Raw genomic sequence first — 18,787 nt, forward strand, 5'->3', positions numbered from 1 at the left:
AAAAAATATTATGAGGATTTACTAGTTTAATTAAAGGGAGAAAATGATCTGGTCTACTTAGAAGATGTTTGCTTTACTGTGATAATTCTTTCCTTATTTTACAAATTGCATCAGCTCCATTATTTCCATTACTTTTAATTTGTTTAATTCTAACATCTTCTGATACTTAGGTTTCTAATTAAACAGAGTAAATCAAATCAATCAATCCTATTTATTCAGAAACAAATATGGCCCATAAAAAACAAAAACAGAAAGACCACAAAAAGAGTGAAAATAAAATAATTATCCACTGCCATATAATCGGTGACGGTGATTCCACCAACCAAAGAACCTCACTGAGCTTTGAACAGGTGTGGTCAAAAATGATGTAAAGTTACAAAATGATGTAAAATCATACAACTCTTGAATAAAGTCAACAAAAATTATTATTTTGTGTACAAGCTAAGTGTAATTGATTTAGACAAATATTCTTACCTTGACAGAGAACAGTTTTGTTGATATATTTAGAAGGAATCTTATAAACTCCTTTTGGTTGAGAAATTATCCAAATATGAGCTTCAGGAAGCAGATTTCCTTTGATCAGATTCGTTAGCAGCACATCCATTGATGCTTTTCCCTTCAAGTCTTTAACTTTTTTGTTGTTTACAAAGTCAAGAGGAAGTTCACATTTTTCCAGACCATCAAGAATAAAACATATTTTTTTCATGTCAACTTTGGAAACGTTAACATTTTTTTTATTGAAGAAATCATCCAACAGAGATTCCATGCTTTTTACTTCATCCTTCTTTTTATTCAACTCAGTGAAATCAAGGGTCACTAAAGCCTTTATGTCTTTGTTGGAGTTTCCTTTTGCCCAGTCGTTCATGAACATTGTTGTTTGGAAAGTTTTACCAACACCAGGGACTCCTTCCATTAGTACAGTTCGCACATATTTGGACAGACCAGGAATTTTTGCAAACCAAGATTTATTAGTAAATAAATCTTTGAGCAAGACTGGTTTCTTTTCCCCACTTTCAAACGTTACTATCTGAGAGAGTTTTGGGTCATTTTTATGTCGATCCACCTTCTTAGTAATTTCTTCCTTCAGGTGTCTTTCTTCCTTGTCATCTCCTATCGTTGAAAATGATCCTTTGGTATTTTCACCTGTAATTTTTTAATTAAATATATGTGAGCAACAGAAATAACCATAACATTTTTGAAACACATGATTGACAACACTCTTCAGAATATATTTCCAGCAATAATCTGCTCTAATTAGTCATATTTCCTCCTGGCATCCAGCTGTTATCAACATCAAGCATTCAGAATTATAGAAAAAATCTGTATTTCTTCCCGGCAACAATTTAAACTCAGCTGAAAACTAATAAATGTCATCTGAGCAAATTATTATTAGTTTACACCATTGATATTATTGTCTTGAAACATCAACTATTGTAAGGGGCAGTAATCATAAGACCTGACAAATACTGAGTTAAGATTCACAAGATTTGATTTTTTTAGAATTTAAGAAGAGAAAAAACAACTTGGTTTTCTTAGAAGCATTAAATTTTACTTTCCAGTGGCAATTTTCTCCTTAATGTACAAATAGAAACAACACCAACAGAAACACAAGTAAAAACAAAATTTTACAATTAAAAAATATAATTTGACATATAACTTATCTCTTAAAAGTATGTATTCATTAGTCTCTAAAGCAAATGGACAGTTGGACTTAAAAAACCTTTTCTTTTTAAGTCATGCTCACCTGTGTCACCTGGTCCAGATGTTTCAGGTTGGTTGTCATTAGAAACACTGCAGACACAGACAAGACATTTAACTGTTTTGATTTACATTTATTTATATTGTTACGACTGGCTCAAGGTCATAACAATAACGGGAGACAATGCTGGGATTAAATTGCATAAAAAGGAATGTTTATTAACACAAACAACAATGGATTGAGGATGTCAGTATCAGTGGTGTAATGCAAATGCTTGGATGTGGTGTATGAGTGCATATGGAATTGTTGAAGTGCAAAAACAAAGACAAACTCAAATGTGCAAAAGGAGGGGAGCTGAGGCCTGGCAACAAAACACCACAAGCATCAAGGCAGAGCGGACGCTGAAGGCGACCCAGAAGGTGGAGACAGCCAGGTTTAAATGCTCTGTGCTCCAAATGAATAAAATCAGCAGCACCTGTAAAGGGGAGGAGCATAAAGACAGACAACAAGACACCTGCAACCCAACCCATAAGGCCCAGGGCCGTAACAATATGAACATGTGTTTAGTGATCATGTTTAAGTTAAAAGACTGGACTAATAATTTATTTTCACTGCCAGGGGCCAGGACTTTATCACATTAATTTTAATCAATTAATTACATACATTTTAATGTGTTAAAAAATTCAATGCAATTAATCACAGTTTTTTTTGTGTGTTGTTTTTTTTTTTTTTTACAAACAAAGTTTGCGACTGGAACATGAAGATATTGAAACCTAAAATACCATCTCAGTGCCAAACATGTTGCAGTAACCACAGATGTCCCCAATGCTAATGTCAGCATTCATAGTCCATATTTGTAAAGAAGTATATCTTCAAAGATGTGAAATAAATGATAAGAAGGATCCTAAAATACTTGAAAACTAAATGGGTATAATAGCACTTTGTAAGAATCTGGATAGGTTAATCTAAATAACGGATTAAAACAATATTATATAATTGATTTTGAGTTCATATGTCTGATCAAGAATTTAGCAACAAAAACAGTTTTTGTATTTAAAATATTTATTTTGGGGCGTGCCGTGGTGGCGTAGGGGTTAGCGCGACCCATTTTGGAGGCCTTGAGTCCTCGACGCGGCCGTCGCAAGTTCGACTCCCGAACCCGACGATATTTGCCGCATGTCTTCCCCCCTCTCCTTCCCAGTTTCCTGTCAGCCTACTGTCGTATAAGGGACACTAGAGCCCACAAAAAACTCATTGAAGAAGAGATTGGAGTTTGGTGCTCAGGCAAGCTAGAGCACAATAAGCAAAATGCTTTTTCTAAGACAAGCTCTAACAAATTGAAATCAGTTTTCCCATTATACATTTTTACAAAATGATTTAGATGGTTGAAGTCATCCTCAATCTGAAAATGTTTGAGAAAAACTGCAAAAACTAAATTGGTCAGTGTTTAATAAAACCAACAACAAAACAAAAACAGCTGGGAAAATAAGGTTCAGGATTAAAGATTTTCCTTTCAAAAACAGCAAATTGGACAGAATTAAATAAAAAACTCCTATTATTCAGTAACTTTATTCTGTGTTACTATATATTCTTTAATCTGTCAATTTGTTTCTGTAAAACTTACCAAGAAGATAAAATTAAATCAAATTAAGAAATAATTATGTCTTCAAAGAAAAGCCCTTGACCAGTCAGTTTATCTCAAAGCAGAAAAAGTGCAGACTGCAACAAACATCATCTATCAGTATTGGCCTTGATCACCTCAAGGAACAAGAAGCAGTCTGGAAAATTCATCACTGAATGAACTGCTGAATTTATTTTCTTCTAACACCATCACTCTCTTAAAGACTGACATGTTTTTCTGCTTTATTTAAAGTGTTCATACAAACTCATAAAGAACAGGTCATACGTTTTGAATTGAAGCTATCTACTTGATTTTTATTTAAATTATGTTCTGTTATCTTTTCTATTTTTGATTATTTTACAATGAACATAAAGCTCTTTGGATTAAAATAATTTTCAAAATCTCAAAGCTATGAACTATGTTTTGAGCAGAATTCACTGTATCACCATAACTATTGTACATTGTACTGTTTTTATTGTGTTTTACTAAGAAAATACATGAAATATTACCAAAGTGTCTTACCTTTGATCTTCACTGTCAAAGTTTGAAGATTCATCCTCGGATCTGTCACTTTTCAAACTCACTGAAGAAGAGTTCGAGGGTTGGTGCCAACGTGAGCTAGAAGACAAATAAAATGTCTTTTATACGACAAGCTCTAACAAATATAATGCTTTGCTCACCCGTGAAATGCTATTGTTGTTTCTATTTAATTAAAAATTATTGAATGAAAGTAATTAAATACTAGAGATAAATTAATAATAGAGTGGATAATTTTTATATTTAATCGTGCAGAAAAGGATTTTTGCTTTGTGCCAAATCAATTCAGGTCTGTTTTTTTTTTTATTGTGCTTCTAAATTACAAAGAGATCTAAATGTTTTTAATGCACACAACACTTGGTGGTAAAGAACAACGTCTTTTTTATTTCCATGTGTTTGACATCATTGGAAAACTTTACAGACTCTTTCAGAATCTGTAAACAACTCAAATATCAACTTGTTCATGGCTTGTTGTGGCCGTTCTCATTTTCTAAACAGCATCAGCTTTATCATTAGGATAAACAAAGAAAACAACAATAAGAACATTAAGAGACGAATATTTTTGCTTCAGGTTGTATATATTAACATCTTGTGTTATTGTCGGGGTATTTTCAAATTAGGTGTTCAGTGAGTGTTTGGGTTAATTCATCCTCAGTCTGAAAATTACTGACATAAGTAAATTGGGCAGTGTTCAATAAAACCAACAACAAAACAAAAACAGCTGGGAAAATAAGGTTCAGGATTAAAGATTGTCCTTTCTAAAACAGCAAATTGGACAGAATTAAAAAACTCCTATTATTCAGTAACGTTATTCTGTGTTACTATATATTCTTCAATCTGTCAATTTGTTTCTGTAAAACTTACCAAGTAGATTAATTTAAATTAAATTAAGAAATAATTATGTCTTCAAAGAAAAGCCCTTGACCAGTCAGTTTATCTCAAAGCAGAAAAAGTGCAGACTGCAACAAACATCATCCATCAGTATTGGCCTTGTTCACCTCAAGGAACAAGAAGCAGGCTGGAAAATTCATCACTGAATGAACTGCTGAATTTATTTTCTTCTAACACACCATGACTCTCTTAAAAACATGACCTGTACATGTTTATTGAATTACTTAATACATCAATTTGTGCCACTTATTTTATTAACCTTAAATGCACTGTTGTGTCTTGTAAGCTGTACATTTTTTGCATTCACAAAATTTATCTATATTTTATATAAATTTTTTAGTTTTTGTAAATGATTTTTCTACTTTTTTTCCCTCCTACAGCTTGAGAGACAACGCTGTCAAGAGTCAAACTCCTTGTGTATTTTACAAACTTGGCCAATAAACCAGATTGTGATTCTGATTTATTTCCAGTGCAACTTGTTTTATGCATGTTTTTCTGCTTTATTTAAAGTGTTCATACAAACTCATAAAGAACAGGACATACCTGTTGAATTGAAGCTATCTACTTGATTTTTATTTAAATTATGTTCTGTTATCTTTTTTATTTTTGATTATTTTACAATGAACATAAAGCTCTTTGGATTAAAATAATTTTCAAAATCTCAAAGCTATGAACTATGTTTTGAGCAGAATTCACTGTATCACCGTAACTATTGTACATTGTGCTGCTTTTTATTGTGTTTTACTAAGAAAATACATGAAATATTACCAAAGTGTCTTACCTTTGATCTTCACTGTCAAAGTTTGAAGATTCATCCTTGGATCTGTCACTTTCCAAACTCACTGAAGAAGAGTTCGAGGGTTGGTGCCAACGTGAGCTAGAAGACAAATAAAATGTCTTTTATACGACAAGCTCTAACAAATATAATGCTTTGCTCATCCGTAAAATGCTATTGTTGTTTTTATTTAATTAAAAATTATTGAATGAAAGTAATTAAATACTACAGATAAATTAATGATAGAGTGGATAATTTTTTATATTGTGCAGAAAAGGATTTTTGCTTTGTGCCAAATCAATTCAGGTCTGTTTTTCTTTTATTGTGCTTCTAATTTACAAAAAGACCTAAATGTTATTAATGCACACAACACTTGGTGGTAAAGAACAACGTCTTTTTATTTCCATGTGTTTGACATCATTGGAAAACTTGGTATCCACTCTTTCAGAATCTGTAAACAACTCAAATATCAACTTGTTCATGGCTTGTTGTGGCCGTTCTCATTTTCTAAACAGCATCAGCTTTATCATTAGGATAAACAAAGAAAACAACAATAAGTACATTAAAAGACTAATATTTTTGCTTCAGGTTGTATGTATTAACATCTTGTGTTTTTGTCAAGTGATTTTCAAATTAGTTGTTCAGTGAATGTTTGGGTTAAGTCGTCCTCATTCTGAAAATTACTGCAATAATTAAATTTCGCAGTGTTTAATAAAACCAACAACAAAACAAAAACAGCTGGGAAAATAAGGTTCAGGATTAAAGATTGTCCTTTCTAAAACAGCAAATTGGACAGAATTAAAAAACTCCTATTATTCAGTAACGTTATTCTGTGTTACTATATATTCTTCAATCTGTCAATTTGTTTCTGTAAAACTTACCAAGTAGATTAATTTAAATTAAATTAAGAAATAATTATGTCTTCAAAGAAAAGCCCTTGACCAGTCAGTTTATCTCAAAGCAGAAAAAGTGCAGACTGCAACAAACATCATCCATCAGTATTGGCCTTGTTCACCTCAAGGAACAAGAAGCAGGCTGGAAAATTCATCACTGAATGAACTGCTGAATTTATTTTCTTCTAACACACCATGACTCTCTTAAAAACCTGACCTGTACATGTTTATTGAATTCATTAATACACCAATTTGTGCCACATATGGTATTAACCTTAAATGCACTGTTGTGTCTTGTAAGCTGTACATTTTTTGCATTCACAAAATTTATCTATATTTTATATAAATTTTTTAGTTTTTGTAAATGATTTTTCTACATTTTTCCCTCCTACTGCTTGAGAGACAATGCTGTCCAGAGTCAAACTCCTTGTGTATTTTACAAACTGGGCCAATAAACCAGATTGTGATTCTGATTTATTTTCAGTGAAACTTGTTTGATGCATGTTTTTCTGCTTTATTTAAAGTGTTCATACAAACACATAAAAAAAGACATTACTTTCAAATTGAATCTATCTACTTGGTTTTAATTTAAATTATGTCCCGATATTGTTTCCATTTTTCTATTTTTGATAATTTCACATTGAACATAATGCTCTTTGCATTAAAATATTTTCAAATGTCTCAAAACTATGAACTATCAATCCAGCAGAATTCACTATGTTACTATAGCTATTGGACATTTAGCTGTTTTTATTATAAAAATACATGAAACATTACCAAAATGTCTTACCTTTGACCTTGACTATCAGAGCTTAAAGGTTCATCCTTGGATCCGTCACTTTTCAAACTCACTGAAGAATAGATTAGAGTTTGGTGCTGAGGTGAGCTAGAAATCAAACAGCAAATGTTATTTTTATAAGACAAGCTCTAACAAATCGAAATCAGTTTTCTTACACATATTTACAACATGATTTAGATGGGTTAAGTCGTCCTCAGTCTGAAAATTACTGCCATAAGTAAATTATGCAATGTTTAACAAAACCAACAACAAAACAAAAACAGCTGGGAAAATAAGGTAAAAACCTGACCTGTACATGTTTATTGAATTAATTAACACACCAATTTGTGCCACTTATTTTATTAACCTTAAATGCACTGTTGTGTCTTGTAAGCTGTACATTTTTGCACTCAAAAAATGTATCTATATTTTATATCATTTTTTTAGTTTTTTAAATGATTTATCTACGTTTTTCCCTCCTACTGCTTGAGAGACAATGCTGTCCAGAGTCAAACTCCTTGTGTATTTTACAAACTTGGCCAATAAACCAGATTGTGATTCTGATTTATTTCCAGTGCAACTTGTTTGATTCATGTTTTTCTGCTTTATTTAAAGTGTTCATACAAACTCATAAAGAACAGGACATACCTGTTGAATTGAAGCTATCTACTTGATTTATATTTAAATTATGACCTGTTATATTTTCTATTTTTGATTATTTTACAATGAACATAAAGCTCTTTGGATTAAAATAATTTTCAAAATCTCAAAGCTATGAACTATGTTTTGAGCAGAATTCACTGCATCACCATAACTATTGTACATTGTATTGCTTTTTATTGTATTTTACTAAGAAAATACATGAAATATTACCAAAGTGTCTTACCTTTGATCTTCACTGTCAAAGTTTGAAGATTCATCCTTGGATCTGTCACTTTTCAAACTCACTGAAGAAGAGTTCGAGGGTTGGTGCCAACGTGAGCTAGAAGACAAATACAATGTCTTTTATATGACAAGCTCTAACAAATATAATGCTTTGCTCACCCGTGAAATGCTATTGTTGTTTCTATTTAATTAAAAATTATTGAATGAAAGTAATTAAATACTACAGATAAATTAATAATAGAGTGGATAATTTTTATATTTAATCGTGAAGAAAAGGATTTTTGCTTTGTGCCAAATCAATTCAGGTCTGTTTTTCTTTTATTGTGCTTGTAATTTACAAAGAAACCTAAATCTTATTAATGCACACAACTTGGTGGTAAAGAACAACGTCTTTTTTTATTTCCATTTGTTTGACATCATTGGAAAACTTTACAGACTCTTTCAGAATCTGTAAACAACTCAAATATCAACTTGTTCATGGCTTGTTGTGGCCGTTCTCACTTTCTAAACAGCATCAGCTTTATTATTAGGATAAACAAAGAAAACAACAATAAGTACATTAAAAGACTAATATTTTTGTTTAACGTTGTATATATTAACATCTTGTGTTTTTGTCAAGTGATTTTCAAATTAGTTGTTCAGTGAGTGTTTGGGTTAAGTCGTCCTCAGTCTGAAAATTACCGCCATAACTAAATTGGTCAGTGTTTAATAAAACCAACAACAAAACAAAAACAGCTGGGAAAATAAGGTTCAGGATTAAAGATTGTCCTTTCAAAAACAGCAAATTGGACAGAAATAAAAAAAACTCCTATTATTCAGTAACTTTATTCTGTGTTACTATATATTCCTCAATATGTCACAAAATTTATCTAAATTTTATTATTTTTTTAATCTTTGTAAATGATTTTTCTACTTTTTTCCCTCCTACAGCTTCAGAGACAATGCTGTCCAGAGTCAAATTCCTTGTGTATTTTACAAACTTGGCCAAAAGCTATGAACTATGTTTTGAGCAGAATTCACTGTATCACCATAACTATTGTACATTGTACTGCTTTTTATTGTGTTTTACTAAGAAAATACATGAAATATTACCAAAGTGTCTTACCTTTGATCTTCACTGTCAAAGTTTGAAGATTCATCCTTGGATCTGTCACTTTCCAAACTCACTGAAGAAGAGTTCGAGGGTTGGTGCCAACGTGAGCTAGAAGACAAATAAAATGTCTTTTATACGACAAGCTCTAACAAATATAATGCTTTGCTCACCCGTGAAATGCTATTGTTGTTTTTATTTAATACAATATTATTGAAATTAAAGTAATTAAATACAATAGATAAATTAATAATAGAGTGGATAATTTTTATATTTAATCGTGCTGAAAATGATTTTTGCTTTGTGAAAAAGCAATTCAGGTCTGTTTTTCTTTTATGTGCTTCTAAATTACAAGAAGTTGTAAATCTTATTAATGCACACAACACTTGGTAATAAAGAACGTCTTTTTTATTTCCATGTGTTTGACATCATTGGAAAACTTGGTATCCACTCTTTCAGAATCTGTAAACAACTCAAATATCAACTTGTTCATGGCTTGTTGTGGCCGTTCTCATTTTCTAAACAGCATCAGCTTTATCATTAGGATAAACAAAGAAAACAACAATAAGTACATTAAGAGACTAATATTTTTGCTTCAGGTTGTATATATTAACATCTTGTGTTAATGTCGGCGGATTTTCAAATTAGGTGGTCAGTGAGTGTTTCAGTTAAGTCGTCCTCAGTCTGAAAATTACTGCCATAACTAAATTGGTCAGTGTTTAATAAAACCAACAACAAAACAAAAACAGCTGGGAAAATAAAGTTCAGGATTAAAGATTGTCCTTTCAAAAATAGCAAATTGGACAGAAATAAAAAAACTCCTATTATTCAGTAACTTTATTCTGTGTTACTAAATATTCTTCAATCTGTCAATTTGTTTCTGTAAAACTTACCAAGAAGATCAATTTACATTAAATTAAGAAATAAATATGTCTTCAAAGAAAAGCCCTTGACCAGTCAGTTTATCTCAAAGCAGAAAAAGTGCAGACTGCAACAAACATCATCCATCAGTATTGGCCTTGTTCACCTCAAGGAACAAGAAGCAGTCTGGAAAATTCATCACTGAACGAACTGCTGAATTTATTTTCTTCTAACACCATCACTCTCTTAAAAACCTGACCTGTACATGTTTATTGAATTAGTTAAATAAACATATAATTAATGTTAAATTAATTAATGTAAAGACAATTAATTTGTCTTTACAAACTACAAACTGGTGTGCACAAATTGGTGGCACATCAATTTCTGCCACTTATTTTATTAACCTTAAATGCACTGTTGTGTCTTGTAAGCTGTACATTTTTTGCATTCACAAAATGTATCTATATTTTATATAGGTTTTTTAGGTTTTGTAAATGATTTTTCTACTTTTTTTCCCTCCTACTGCTTGACAGACAATGCTGTCAAGAGTCAAACTCCTTGTGTATTTTACAAACTTGGCTAATAAACCAGATTGTGATTCTGATTTATTTCCAGTGCAACTTGTTTTATGCATGTTTTTCTGCGTTATTTAAAGTGTTCATACAAACTCATAAAGAACAGGACATACCTGTTGAACTGAAGCTATCTACTTGATTTATATTTAAATTATGTTCTGTTATCTTTTCTATTTTTGATTATTTTACAATGAACATAAAGCTCTTTGGATTAAAATAATTTTCAAAAGTCTCAAATGTTATGAACTATGTTTTGAGCAGAAATCACTATGTCACTATATCTATTGTACATTGTATTGCTTTTTATTGTGTTTTACTAAGAAAATACATGAAATATTACCAAAGTGTCTTACCTTTGATCTTCACTGTCAAAGCGTAAAGGTTCATCCTTGGATCTGTCACTTTTCAAACTCACTGAAGAAGAGTTCGAGGGTTGGTGCCAACGTGAGCTAGAAGACAAATAAAATGTCTTTTATATAAATGAAGAGGTTTGGTTAAATATATGCAATTCTGTGATTCACACGTCAAGTTCTGGCCTGTGGAAGGAATTTTCCTGGAAATGTATGGTGCGTTTTTTTGCTACACCTAACATTAAAAGTAAACATTGTAATGATACTGAAAAGGCAAAATGTTGGAAAAACTGTGGGAATGTATCTCCAGGACATTTTCATATTTTTTGGGAATGTATTAAGATTGCACCCTATTGGTCGGAAGTGATAAAAGAAAGCAATACTAAAATGGACTTAAATTTATGTTGTGATATTACTGTGGTTTTCCTGGGTAATTTACCTCAGGAACTGAAGAAGTCTGATAGATATCTCCTACTAATATTATTAGCAGGTGCAAAGAAAGCTATAACTCGCCGGTGGCTTGATGTGGAACCACCGTCATGTTTGGACTGGAAGGACATAATTGAGGAAATTCACGCAATGGAGAGACAGACTTTTTCATTAAGGCTTGCCACTTATAAATACAATAAATACTGGAAGAAATGGATTACTCGTCAGAGCTTGACACCAACTGTATAATTTATGTAATTACCTATTTTCTTATTTTTGTCTTTTCCTTGATATCACTCAACTGCTCCTGTCAAACTAGCTGCTCTGTAATTTTTTGTTAGAGGGGGGTCTAACTGTTCAATGTATGTATGTGTGTCTCTAAAACTGCAAAAATAACAAAAAATAAAGTTTAAAAAAAAATAAAATGTCTTTTATATCACAAGCTCTAACAAATATAATGCTTTGCTCACCCGTGAAATGCTATTGTTGTTTTTATTTAATGAAATATTATTTAATTAAAGTAATTAAATACAACAGATAAATTAATAATAGAGTGGATAATTTTTATATTTAATCGTGCCGAAAATGATTTTTGCTTTGTGCCAAAGCAATTCAGGTCTGTTCTCTTTTATTGTGCTTCTAAATTACAAAGAGACATAAATCTTATTAATGCACACAACACTTGGTGGTAAAGAACAACGGTTTTTTAATTTCCATGTGTTTGACATCATTGGAAAACTTGGTATCCACTCTTTCAGAATCTGTAAACAACTCAAATATCAACTTGTTCATGGCTTGTTGTGGCCGTTCTCATTTTCTAAACAGTATCAGCTTTATCATTAGGATAAACAAAGAAAACAACAATAAGTACATTAAGTTTAATAAAACCAACAACAAAACAAAAACAGCTTTGAAAATAAGATTCAAGGTGAATGATATTCCTTTCAAAAACAGCAAATTGGACAGAATTAAATAAATATCACTTATTATTCATTAACATTAATCTGTATTGCTGTATATTCTTCAATCTGTAATTTGTTTCTGCAAAAGTTAACAGACGATCAATTTAGACTAGGTGACAAAATCATTATGTAATCTCTTTTTTAACTTGTGTCACACAGTGTCTACAAACAAACTATGGAATTTGTGGGTTTTTTCCAAACATGACACATTAATATTGCTAAAATTATGTGTAATTTAAAACAACTTTTAGACAAATTGCTGCACATGGAAACAAAGTATGCAGACACAGATAATGGAATTGCTTTGCTAATTAGTCTTTCAACTAAACAGTCTTTAAGTTTTAAGATGTTATTTTTGAAAATCCAGAATAATAATGATGAGTTTATCATTATTACTTATTACTTTTTTGAGGACCTTTTTCAGAAAAGACTTAAAACAAAAAAGCTTCACTTACTTCCCACCTGATAAGATCCCATCGTCTTCCTCAGACATTTTGTTTTGGATCTCCTCACTTTTCAGTAGGTTTCTATTCTATCTTCATCCGTTACTTCATACTCAACATCTTGCTTCAATATCTTTCATTTTCTTCAAGCAAAAACACAGTTATAGATGCCTGAAAAGCAGCCATCTCTATGAAAAAGGAAAACATCTGAACTGTATGAAAGTCTTCTGACTTATGTTCAAAGTCGGTTCCAACAGTCACAAGATGTCTGCAAAAGAGAAAAGTTAATATTTAACAGCATTAGAGCTGTACAAGTAAGAACTTTGGTCTTGATATCAAAATCCAGGAACATTTCCTGTCATAAATCTTTCAGTATCAGAGTCAATGATGATTGTAAGCCTATAAACCACATTTAAGCTCAAAACTTCATTAACAAACTTCTTACAGGTCATGTCTTCTATAATCTCTTCCTAAGTATTTAATACATTTTAGTTCATGTTAAATTCACATCAAAGTGTGTTATTCTGAACTACCCTTGTATCAAAAATCTATATTATTTTCTGCTTTGCATTGTCTTAATGTTATTTTTCAGTGCCACATAAAGGATGATCAATAAACTTTGTTCTATTTCTTTAATACCTAAATGTGTAATATCTAGCTAATACAGGAATAATAACAACACATGTGCATAGTGGGTCTATGTTTCCTATGTCTTCCAGAAACATATAGAGACTGCAGTTTCAGGAGACAAAATAATACATTTAATTTTTTTATTTATTTATTTATTTTGTTCCAGTAACAATGGGACATCAATAATAAAATTAAAACCTTGGACTTGAAAGTCTCTTATAATTCTGGAGTAAAATGTAAATATGGAAGAAAGAAGTAAACAATTAATATGTAAGCACATTCTTTAAAAGTATTTTACTTTTCGGTATTCATACTTTTAAAAATAATCTAAAACAATGTAAAGAATACCAACACATCCATATCAGGCTGTATCTTTAAATTTACATCAAAAGCTCACACCTTCATTCTTGTGAAATGTGACCAACTCTGATCCTGGCAACTTTTATCATCTAAAAACTGATTCTGTCCACATTTTCTCCCTCCATCTTGACATGATTCTACACTCCTTCCTATAACCTGAAATGGATTTAGCAGCTCTAAACATAGCTGCTTTTGAAACATTATAAATGAAACATTAATAAACATTCTGAATTAAATTCTGCCACAAGACAAAATGTTATGCTTCAATTGTTGCCTTTGTCTTCTATGACTGTTTTTTTGTGTTTTTATGATGTAAAGCACTTTGAACTGCCTTGTTGTTGAAATGTGCTATACTAATAAACTTGATTAATTTATTGATTGATAGTATTCAGCAGGTTGTTTTCCTCTCAGCACAAAGACAGCACTCTTATCTTTATGGAAAGAGAGATCATGGTTCATGATAAGTGTCAATAAAATTATAGTATTAGAAAATACTGGGACAATAAATCCCTACAGATGTGTTAATCATTTCATTAGTAAATCACTACAATGATTTACTTATGAAATGATTTATAACAAAATGCAATAAGAAAATAAGTTAGCAGTACAGACACTTTTTATTACAGTTTAGATTGTGATGATTTTATTCTTTTGTGTTGAGCTTGTATGCATTTCTAGACTGTGTTACATTACCTTGTCCTCTATAATCCTATGTCCTAATTTATTACTTGAGAAGAATTATCAGAAAAAACTGCAGCAGGTTTTACATCCAGTAAATAAAATTTTATTTTGATTAAGTATGGAGTGCAAATGTAAGGTAAATTGTGATTATCTTTATGGTGATTGTTGTGTTTATGATATACTATTTGGAAGCTTGTTTTTTCACCAGGTTCCAGCTTTGTCTCAGACTTACTGTGGTTGACACTAGATTTGGTGTGAATTATATACATGACTGCCTCATAAGTTTTAGACAAATCTATGAAATGTTTGCAAGCTACTAGTTCAGTGGCTAATTAAGATGCACACCTATGTGCACGTCAATATGAACAAGCTCGAAATTTCACATGCACAAATTTTGCTGATGGCTTAGCTGGATGAGCGCAGTTGAGTTTCGAATGGATGGAATGAATGGAGAGGGAGTGACATCGCCTCCTGTGTCTCAAGCCTCTAATGCATTTCTGGCTTCCTGAAATTTTACGATCTGGCATCAGCATGATTTTTTCTAATCATGCTAATGTACTCGATGCTCACACCCTGCCTCTTGCTCTCTGCTATTTTCAAACTATCTTTGAGTGTGATGAGTGGCAGGGAAGGGGTGGGGTAGGGTTTAGTTAGTTGTTATTAGTCGCAGGGCAGTGGTACATGAGGAGAAGGATTGAGAAGAACTGGTCTAAGGTCTAAGAGCAAGTTTTCAGAACTCAGAGTTGACACTGTTTTGCTTGTCACACTGTGTCTCATTTTGCACAAGATTCCCAATAAACCTGAGTACTTTTCATTAAAACAGTGGCTGGATGATATTGTTCCAAAATACACAAAAACATGCACACACACAGGGCTTTGTAGAAAATAGTTATTTATTGACTAGATATACCACATGTTTATATTTTCAAAGATTTTAAATGATTTCAGATTTTAAAAAATAGTAAAAATACATTTATTGAACTCTCAACAAGTTAAACAAAATATATTAACAAATGTCTTTGAAAAAATATTTTTTTAAGGAAAAAGCCAGTTTTATCAATCAGCTATCAGCAAATTTGTTTTCAACACAGAATAAAAGGGTACAATTAAAAATGTTCTGGATTTCATCAAATAGCTTAAATATTCATTTTTGTTAAAATTGAAAATTTTCATGGCAAATTCAGAAGTAATAAAAACAGTCAGTTACCTTTTAATGTTACTGGTTTAAAGTAAAAACACAGAGGTCTGTCTTAACAGCAATATCAAACTCAGAGGAGAAAATATTAGTCACCCATTAAAGTCAGTAAAACACTCGATACCAATAGTTTTGTCATTGGCAATACTGTCAGAATCTGGAAACAGATACAAACATTTATAAAAGCTCCAGAGGTTTACTTTGATACTCCGATCTGTGAAAATCACTCCTTTGCACCAGGTCTCAGTGACGCCGTCTTTCGGGTGTGGAGAATGAAGGGCATCAGTGTGATTGGTGACCTATATATTAGTGGAACTTTTGCATCTTTTGCACAGTTATGTTCCGAGTATAATCTTCCTCCGTCAAGTTTTTTCCGTTATCTGCAGGTTCGGGACTATGTTAGGAAAAATGTATCAGATTTTGGAACTTTAATGAAACATGATACCCTGGAGGAAATAAATAAATTTGATCCTGTCAATCGAGGGGCAGTGTCACACTTTTATAGGATCTTTAATGGTATGCGTGTAGACACAACCAGGATTAAGAAGGCATGGGAGGATGAGTTAGGGCAACAGCGATCTGAAGTACTGTGGGAGGAGGGTTTGAAAAGTACACAAGAATGTTCTGTCAACGCCAGACACAATCTCATACAGTTCAAAACTATACATAGGCTCCATTATTCGAGGGAGAAGCTGAGCACTTTCTTTACTAGTGTGTCTCCAATTTGTAATCGTTGTCGGACTGCTATTGGTAACTTGACACACTCCTTCTGGTCATGTGTTCAGCTTCACTCATTCTGGAAGAAAATTTTAAATTTTTTTTCAACAACTTTTGGGAAAAAATGGGATCCAGAACTTCTTATTGCCATCATCGGGGTCTCCAGTGCTTTGCGACCAGCCACTAAAAATGAGAAAATGGCAGTTTTGTTTGGTACGGTGATTGCTAAAAGGTTGATTTTGAGATTTTGGAAAAAGGACTCCGTGCCCACATTTGATTTGTGGTTGGGAGAACTAGCAAATACTCTGCATCTGGAAAGACTGAGATATTACAACGAAGATAAAGTCAAATATGGGACCCCGTACTAAAATTCCTTCAATGAAAAAGTGTCTATTACAGACCTGTCACTGCTTAATACCCTGTATAACTGTCTTTTTTTTTTTTCACGCTTGTGGAAAGGTTTGGATCAATTCGTGATGTTTTTGCCATGTTGTCTTGATGGTGTAAGTGTTTAATGATGTGCTGTTTTGTGCGGGTAAGGAATGGGTGGGGATTTGATCTGTTATGTTAATTTAGGTATGTCCATGTATGGAAAATTTATGTATGCAAAATTTAATAAAAAAAATATATATATATATTAGTCAAAGACATCACAATTAAACACAAAAGTTTTTAAACAAATGTGTTTATTAAGGGAGAAAAACATCCAAACCTACATGGTCCTATGTAAAAAAGTGTTTGTCCCCTAAAGTTAATAACTGATTGAGCCACCCAAAGCAGCAACAATTAACCATTTACAATAACTTAACCCCTTCAGACCTGGATTTTTTCTAGTGGACCAAAACATTTTTACTGAGCTGATTTTTATTCCTCTTAAGCGTAGAAATAAAAGGGAAAGGAGATATTTTTCCTATCTCATATTTTAATATGTTTTTTTGATGTCCATTGTAATGGACATCTCGACCAAATGAGTGTAGAATGTCTTGAAAACTTCTATACTTTTTCCCATAGCGTTTCATCTAATTCGGCATGATCTGAACCTTTTAAACTGGATGTCTGCTTTTTTGTTTCACTTTGCATGTCTGAATAGAGAATATATAATACAAAATGTAGTTTAGATTTCAGTAATGTGTTATTGAACTTTCAAATGCATTGGCATGTTATTATTTGTAGTAATGTAAACGGATTGCACAGTTACCAAACCGTTGACAAAGCATCAGCTTGCTGGGGATTTTCATGTAATCTCTCATTTTTGATGAACACCCTTGAAGTAGTTTCAGTGTGGCACAAAGCACAGCTGGATTTTACATGCGTTACAGTAGAAGTGTGTTTTTTCCTGTGTATTATGTTTTTCTTGTATCTGGTAGACATTGACTTTTTTCCCAAATTTTTGTGTGGTACAGACAGACAATTTCATATATCAGGACAACAGCACCCTTTGACTCACCGTATAGCTTGAACACCTCTGGATGAGACACTGAAAAATTAGGACCGCTTTACTTCTCAATTTATCAACTAATTTCTGTTCTCACATGACTTATTTTCTATATCCAAGCACTCAAGATCAGATATCTCTCGATGTACCTTTATTTCAAGAAAGCCTGGGAGTTAATACTCCATTTCAATCTGGAGAGACTCACACAGAGAAGAAAATAGCAGTTAAAAAGATTTAATGGTACAATTTCTTTGGCGCTCGGACCCGGCAGAAGACCGTGAGCCGAGGATCACCGTGAGCAGGCGGTCTGCTCGGCGAGCTCGGGATAGTCTTCCCCCGGGACCGAAACTGGTGGTGGAGCGGAGCTCGGAGAGCACAAGGGATCCTGGAGGACGACCCTCATGGTGAAGGTGGAGATGGGGAGGAGGTGGGTCGAAGCACGGCTGACGAGCAGGAAGACCCCAGGGTAGCTTGGACTTTTGAAGGCGTCTTTGGACGATGATTGGCTGGAGCGGCGTGAAGCTCCGGTCCGGATTGGCTGCGGTCGGGCGTCGTGATTAGATGATGTGGTGAAGCTGGTCGAGTCTCCCAATTTGAATTTTCGCCAAGGCTCCATTATTGAAAAAATAAAATAACATAAAATCATTAACAAATCACAGACTGGCTATGAAATGCTCAGACATGCTTCTTTCTTTGCATAACACTGAATAATTAGATGTTGTACAACATACACAAACTTCTGATGTCCATTCAGCTTTTAAAATATCCTACGATTTCATGACAGAAAAAAAAATCAAAATACCTTCAAATACTATGACTGGAAATATTTAAAATTATACTGAGAGTATTTTTTTAGACTGCCATGAATATAAATTTATATTTTTGATGGAAACAGATGCTTACTCCTCCCCGTCTCTTGTTTAATACACATGCTCGTCTTGTCTGATGCCTGAAACACACTGGCATCAAGTTAAGAGTCT

At 32.6% G+C, this 18,787-nt stretch overlaps 1 protein-coding gene across 3 annotated transcripts in view; it reads right to left on the reverse strand.

The window, feature by feature from the left end:
* Positions 1-13,031, reverse strand: part of LOC111609863 — a 31,349-nt gene extending 18,318 nt beyond the window's left edge. For all 3 annotated transcript variants that reach the window (XM_023340699.1, XM_023340693.1, XM_023340707.1), the window contains exons 1-9: positions 12,802-13,031; positions 10,959-11,054; positions 9,185-9,280; positions 8,081-8,176; positions 7,207-7,302; positions 5,530-5,625; positions 3,843-3,938; positions 1,745-1,791; positions 475-1,143 (exon numbers count right to left, since the gene is read on the reverse strand). In XM_023340699.1, the coding sequence (XP_023196467.1) occupies positions 475-1,143; positions 1,745-1,791; positions 3,843-3,938; positions 5,530-5,625; positions 7,207-7,302; positions 8,081-8,176; positions 9,185-9,280; positions 10,959-11,054; positions 12,802-12,839 (1,330 nt within the window). In that variant the 5' untranslated portion in view covers positions 12,840-13,031. The remainder of the gene's footprint in view (positions 1-474; positions 1,144-1,744; positions 1,792-3,842; positions 3,939-5,529; positions 5,626-7,206; positions 7,303-8,080; positions 8,177-9,184; positions 9,281-10,958; positions 11,055-12,801) is intronic.
* Positions 13,032-18,787: the final 5,756 nt, after the last annotated feature.

This window comes from Xiphophorus maculatus, chromosome 1, assembly GCF_002775205.1.
Source record: "Xiphophorus maculatus strain JP 163 A chromosome 1, X_maculatus-5.0-male, whole genome shotgun sequence".
Classification (NCBI taxonomy): Eukaryota; Metazoa; Chordata; class Actinopteri; order Cyprinodontiformes; family Poeciliidae; genus Xiphophorus; species Xiphophorus maculatus.